We start from the raw sequence: 6,000 nt of genomic DNA, 5'->3' as shown, positions 1-6,000 counted from the left end.
AGCAAGACTGCAGGATCTGGAATGCTGACACTCTGAATGGTGCCCATGTGAGTGTGACCGGGGGGGGGGGGAAGCTGCCCCTCACTCTTACAGTCCCTGGGGCACTGAACGTGCTGGTGGACCTCAGATCCGATGAGAACGACGGTTGGGGTTCTCACTCATTTTGTTCAGCTTTTCCAAGGAATGTTTTTTGGGGACTCATCATCGATCCGAGCACGTTCCGGGGTCCTGTGTTACTGACCGGGGACAAGAGGGGAACAGGAAGGCTCACCTGCCCGAGTGATCCACGGGCACCGGGCACAGCCGTGGGCACACTTCCTCCGGGACGCCCACACACCTCCTGTCACCGAGGGAGAGGGAGGTCATCTCTTCACGGCTGACGGTGAACCTTGCACGGCCACTCCGCCTGGACGTGGAGAGAAATCGCACGCACACTTGAGAAATGCACCCAGGTTCTCGGGTAACAAGAATCAGGCTAACCTTTCCCCCAGGTGAGCCTTGCACCTGTCTCTCGTGCACCTCTGTCCCTGAGAAGTGACTGCAGGCGTGTGTGAGACCCCGAGGGCAGGGATGCAGCTGTGTGTGCATGTGGTCATGGGCACAGGACTCAGCACCTGACAAAGCACGTCCCCCAGACGCACACCCTGCTTCCCCACAAAGGAAGACTGGCCTTCAAAGACAGAAGACAACTTTGTCCTCAGACACCTTCTAAAACGCTTAAGAGACACGGTTATTTCCACCACTGCTCCGTCCGAACAAATCACACCCGTTGTACGTTCATTCTCGTCCTGATCCAGGATTTCACATCACCTTAGTCGCAGGGCTGGGCTGGTCCCTGCAAACTGGCACACGTAGTGCACACTTAATAAAAACCAGCCTGCACCTGTCCACAAGAAAGAACGACCCCGTCCTGGGACTCAGATTCCTGACTAAGAAGTCAATGACTACGGTAAACACATGAACAGGGAGCTGAGCAAACCAATCTCGTTGAGACACAACCCACAGGCAGAAGTAAACCTTCTTCCTCTCAAAGCGGCCAACCACTGCACCTAAAACACTGAGTTCATTTAGGAGAATTGTCCTCAGTGCCTCATCAGACACCTGGATGCCTTACATGTCACTCGCTCATTTACAAATCCCAAGTGAACAATATGCACCATGAACACTTACAAACTAGTGCCTAAACTCCAGCTATACTTTCATTTCCAGTCTTCATTCAGTTGTTACTGCTAACCCTGAAGAGCAGGGCCAGCACAGACTTCTAAAGACACAGAACTAGAAGCAGCTACACTTTGGTGTAAATCAGAAGTCTAAGTAGATACAACAATGATATGGAAATATTCTCAGGACCCAACCTGACCCCCTATGCAAAACACTGAGCATTATCTGACATGCTTGAGGGCAACCATAACCTGAGAGCTAACACTTATTTGTGGAAATCAGGGTCTTGAGTTCATTCAACCAGAAGGATCTCCAAATACCAGTCCCAATCAAAAAGGGACTGCACTGTCAAATGCCCACACTTCTCCTTATGGATGCCGTATGTCTTTATCATTTTCTACACAGTCACATTCACTTATCCTAAAGCACAATAGTGTTTTTAAACATATGCCCATCGGGAAAAAAACCACTGATGCAGTTCAATTACTAACCAAAATAGCTTGTTCTTTGTATGCAAATGACTTGACATTTCCAACATTAACCATGACATTTACACACACTACATCTGGGAGAGTAACTAGCCAGAAGCCCTCCACAACTGACAGGACAGTTCTTCAGGATGGCATCAAAAAAAAAAAAATTAGCTTCCTTTCATTGAGAAAGTAGATAAAGAAATATTTGGTTGTGAAGAGATCCTTCCCCAAACTGACATACAAAAATAACGTATCCGTTATTGATACAGGGGATTTAACTCAAGATATTAAGACCTTTATTACCTAAGGGAGAAAAAGCCCCCTGCTCACACTCATTCTGTCAATGGTTTCTCTCAGAACAAAAGACGGGGACTCACCAGAAACATGAAGGCAAGTGCCACCACCATGCCACAAGGTCTCACTGCAGACACAAAGAGACAGAAAAGAAAAAAGACTTTGAAACATTGGCCTTGGGTCTTCTCGTCTTTGAGGGAGGAACTATGGGGCTCCATCAGAGCTTCTGAGCACGAACCAGTCGTGTTCATATGTGGGGACTCGGAGAGAGGGAGATGTGGGATTCCCCGGAGAAACTCTTTCCCTCAAGAACACACTGCTCTGAGGGAAATTATAATACCCAACAAGGTGCCACAGCGTTGTCACCTGCACTGGGCCTCAGAGGTGTGGTTCGAAGAAGCAGGATTTTTATGTCGTCATCTCTCTTCAAGACAATCTTGTCATCACTGACCCAAAAAAGGCAATTTGCAGGCAGATATCTGGACAACTGCACATGCGTATGCTCACCAGGTGTGTTTCCCGGAACTGGGGACACCACGGTGGCCTTGTGACCTGCATGTCTCCACTGCTGGAAGAGGCCTGACACGAGTGCCTGCAAAGGTCAACGACAACCAGTCTTTCTTGGGGACACGACCTGAAGAAGGAGGAGGAGGAGAAGAGCCGGCTGAAATATGTTTTGTCACTGCCAAGAGTGAAGTTCAGGCATGTTGTCCTTTCTCTGGTAATGATCATTTCAAATATGAGTAGATCAATAACTCACAGAATGAAGTAATGAATAAAATAAATGCTGGGCATGACAAATTTCCAAAAGACACACACACACGCACACACATACACACAGAAATTTATAGGGTTTCCATGTGAAAACTGAACAGAATGTACACAGCAAGCACCAGGCATAAACCAGTATGTCTCAGACACCCAAAGCCAGCCGCAGAGCTCATAATAGAGAAAATTAATGCAGCATGGACTCACACAGGAGGTCACAGATACCTGGATGCCTTCAACGTTGCTTATTTACAGAATTCCTTGAGAACACCCCCCACCATGCACACTTAAAAACCAATGCCTAGCCTGACCAGGCGGTGGCGCAGTGGATAGAGCGTCGGACTGGGATGCAGAAGTACCCAGGTTCGAGACTCCGAGGTCGCGGGCGGGCTCATCTGGCTTGAGCAAAGAGCTCGCCAGCTTGGACCCAAGGTCGCTGGCTCCAGCAAGGGGTTACTCGGTCTGCTGAAGGCCCACGGTCAAGGCACATGTGAGAAAGCAATCAATGAACAACTAAGAAGTCGCAACGCGCAACGAGAAACTGATGATTGATGCTTCTCATCTCTCTCTGTTCCTGTCTGTCTGTCCCTGTCTATCTCTGCCTCTGTAAAAAAAAAAAAAAAAACAACAACAATGCCTACACTCCAGCTATACTTTTATTTCAGGGTTCCATTCACACCTCACTGACAACCCCAAGCAGCAATTCCTGTACAGGCTCCCCAAGATATAAACTTAAGAGCACACATTTCGGTGTAAATCTGAAGTCAATGTCAAGATATAACAATGATTTGGAAATATTATCGAAACCCTAACTAATGCCGTACATGTAAAACTGAAAGTTATTATACATCATATAGAACAGTATTCCGAGAGCTAACACTTATTTGCAGATAGAGGAGTCTTAATTTAAGCAAAAGCTGGAAAAAGAACTACATTATCAAAGGCCCACAGTTCTGTCCATGGACATGGTATGCCCACAACATTTTCTAACAAGTCTGTCCATGGACATGGTATGCCCACAACATTTTCTAACAAGTCTGTCCATGGACATGATATGCCCACAACATTTTTAACAAGTCTGTCCATGGACATGGTATGCCCACAACATTTTCTAACAAGTCTGTCCATGGACATGGTATGCCCACAACATTTTCTAACAGATCACACTCACTTCTCCCCAAGCTCAACAGTGTTTTCAAGTACCCCCAGGGGAAGCGGTCCCTGTTGCAGTTCAATCACTAACCGACACAGGCGTATCCTTTTGTACACAAACATCTCTGCATTTCCAACACTGACCATGACATTTACCATGCACTAAGGATATGAGAGTAACTAATGTGACGTTCTCCACAACTGATGGGTCAGTTATTCAGGATCACGTCATAAAAAAAACTAGCTTCCCTTCAGTCTGATTTGTTAAAAAAAAAAAAAAGAAATCTTTAATTTTTTTTTTTTTTTAGAGAGAGAGAGAGAGTCAAAGAGAGGGATAGATAGGGACAGACAGACAGGAAGGGAGAGAGATGAGAAGCATCAATCATCAGTTTTTCATTGCGACACCTTAGTTGTTCATTGATTGCTTTCTCATACGTGCCTTGACCGCGGGCCTTCAGCAGACCAAGTAACCCCCTGCTCGAGCCAACGACCTTGGGTCCAAGCTGGTGAGCTCTGCTCAAACCAGATGAGCCCACGCTCAAGCTGGCGACCTCAGGGTCTCGAACCTGGGTCTTCTGCATCCCAGTCCGACGCTCTATCCATGCACCACTGCCTGGTCAGGCAAGAAATCTTTAATTTTAAAGAGATTGTTCCCCACAACTGATACACACAAAGAATATATATCCTGTGTAAACATAGAAATTAAGTACATGACACCACCATCTTTCTTTCCCAAGGAAGAACCTCCCACTTGCACTCACTCTATCTCTGGTCTCTACCCAAGACATAAAACATGAACTCACCTGAAACATTAAGGCAACAACCACCACCTTGCCACAAGGTCTCACTGCAGATACAAAGAGAAAGAAAAGAAAGAATCTGAAACCTTGTCCTTGGGAAAAGTCATCTGTGAGAGGAATTATGGGGCACCATCAAAATTTCTGAACATGACCTGGCTGGATTCACATGCAAAGGGTCAGGGAGAGGGGCATGTGGGGTGCCGTCAAGAAACTGTTTGACTCAAAAACAGAAACCCACTGCTCTACAGGGAAATGAGACTCCCCAATGTGGTGCCGCAATGTTGCCACCTGCACTGGGGCTCAGCGTAATCCTATTGAGCATGATTTTTTATGTCATCATCTCTCTTCGAGACAATAAGGGTTGTCATCATTGACCCAATGACAGCAATTCGCAGGCAGATATCTGACAACTGCACATGCGTATGCTCACCAGGCCCGTTTCCTGGAACTGAGGACAAGGTGGCCTTGTGACCGGCATGGCTCCCCTGCTGGAAGAGGCCTGACACAGAGAGCCTGGGAAGCTCGAGGCCAAACCACAATGTTTTTGGAACACATAATCTAAAGAAGGAGGACGAGAAGAAACATTTTATGAACAATCTGTTCCGTCACTCTTGAGGTCATGCATGTTGCTCCTTTGTGAAGGATGATCATTCCACATATGAATAAATCAGTAACTCAGAGAAAAATGAATCAATAAAGAAGGGTGCATTAATTCCCAACACACACAAAAATGTATAGAATTTCAACAGGAAAAGTGAAGAAAATGCTTACAGGAAGTGCCTACAATAAAAACAGTGCATCTCAGACACCTGCAAGGGCAGGCCTGTGGCTCATGATAAAACAAGGGATGTTAACATGAACTCACATACAAACATCTTCAGGGCCCAAGATACCTGGATGCATTCAATGTTGTTAATTTCCTGAATTCCCGGTGAACCCCACCCACCATAAAAACTTAAAAACCGAGGCTTAACACCTGGTACACTTGTTTTTCCAGACCACCTGTCATACCTCACTACAAACCCCAAGAGCAATGTCAGGATATAAAAGTACACCCCACACTTGCATGTAAATCAAGTCAGTCAAAATACGGCATTTAATAATATTCTTCAAACTTTGCCTAACACCGTACTTTCAAAAGTAAATGTTATTGAATATTGATTAGGACAATTGTAAGCCAAAAGACATGTTTTGGGGGACACGAGTGTCCTGAGTTCACTCAAAACATCTCAAAATGCCAATCAAAAAGAACTAGAGTGTCTAATGCCCACAATTCTGTCCATGGAAATGGTATGCCCATAATATTTTTTCTTTTTCTTTTTTTTTATTTTAGTGAGAGGAGGGGAGGCAGA

The 6,000-nt window shown here is 45.7% G+C and overlaps 1 protein-coding gene and 3 non-coding genes across 4 annotated transcripts in view; all 4 read right to left on the bottom strand.

The window, feature by feature from the left end:
• Positions 1-403, bottom strand: part of LOC136311154 (uncharacterized) — a 27,420-nt gene extending 27,017 nt beyond the window's left edge. The window contains exon 1 of the mRNA XM_066240382.1: positions 272-403. Within this exon, the coding sequence (XP_066096479.1) occupies positions 272-366 (95 nt within the window). The 5' untranslated portion in view covers positions 367-403. The remainder of the gene's footprint in view (positions 1-271) is intronic.
• Positions 119-211, bottom strand: LOC136311381 (small nucleolar RNA SNORD116). The gene has a single exon (XR_010726773.1). It is a non-coding gene; the product is annotated as a small nucleolar RNA SNORD116 (small nucleolar RNA).
• Positions 404-2,301: 1,898 nt separating the features above from the next.
• LOC136311378 (small nucleolar RNA SNORD115) lies at positions 2,302-2,381 on the bottom strand. Its single transcript, XR_010726770.1, has one exon. It is a non-coding gene; the product is annotated as a small nucleolar RNA SNORD115 (small nucleolar RNA).
• A 2,562-nt stretch (positions 2,382-4,943) lies between these two features.
• On the bottom strand, positions 4,944-5,025 carry LOC136311368 (small nucleolar RNA SNORD115). Its single transcript, XR_010726767.1, has one exon. It is a non-coding gene; the product is annotated as a small nucleolar RNA SNORD115 (small nucleolar RNA).
• Positions 5,026-6,000: the final 975 nt, after the last annotated feature.

The sequence above is a fragment of the Saccopteryx bilineata genome, chromosome 7 (assembly GCF_036850765.1).
Source record: "Saccopteryx bilineata isolate mSacBil1 chromosome 7, mSacBil1_pri_phased_curated, whole genome shotgun sequence".
NCBI lineage: Eukaryota > Metazoa > Chordata > Mammalia > Chiroptera > Emballonuridae > Saccopteryx > Saccopteryx bilineata.
The sequence above is the reverse complement of the archived record's forward strand: the minus strand, read 5'-3'. Positions and strand labels throughout refer to the sequence as shown.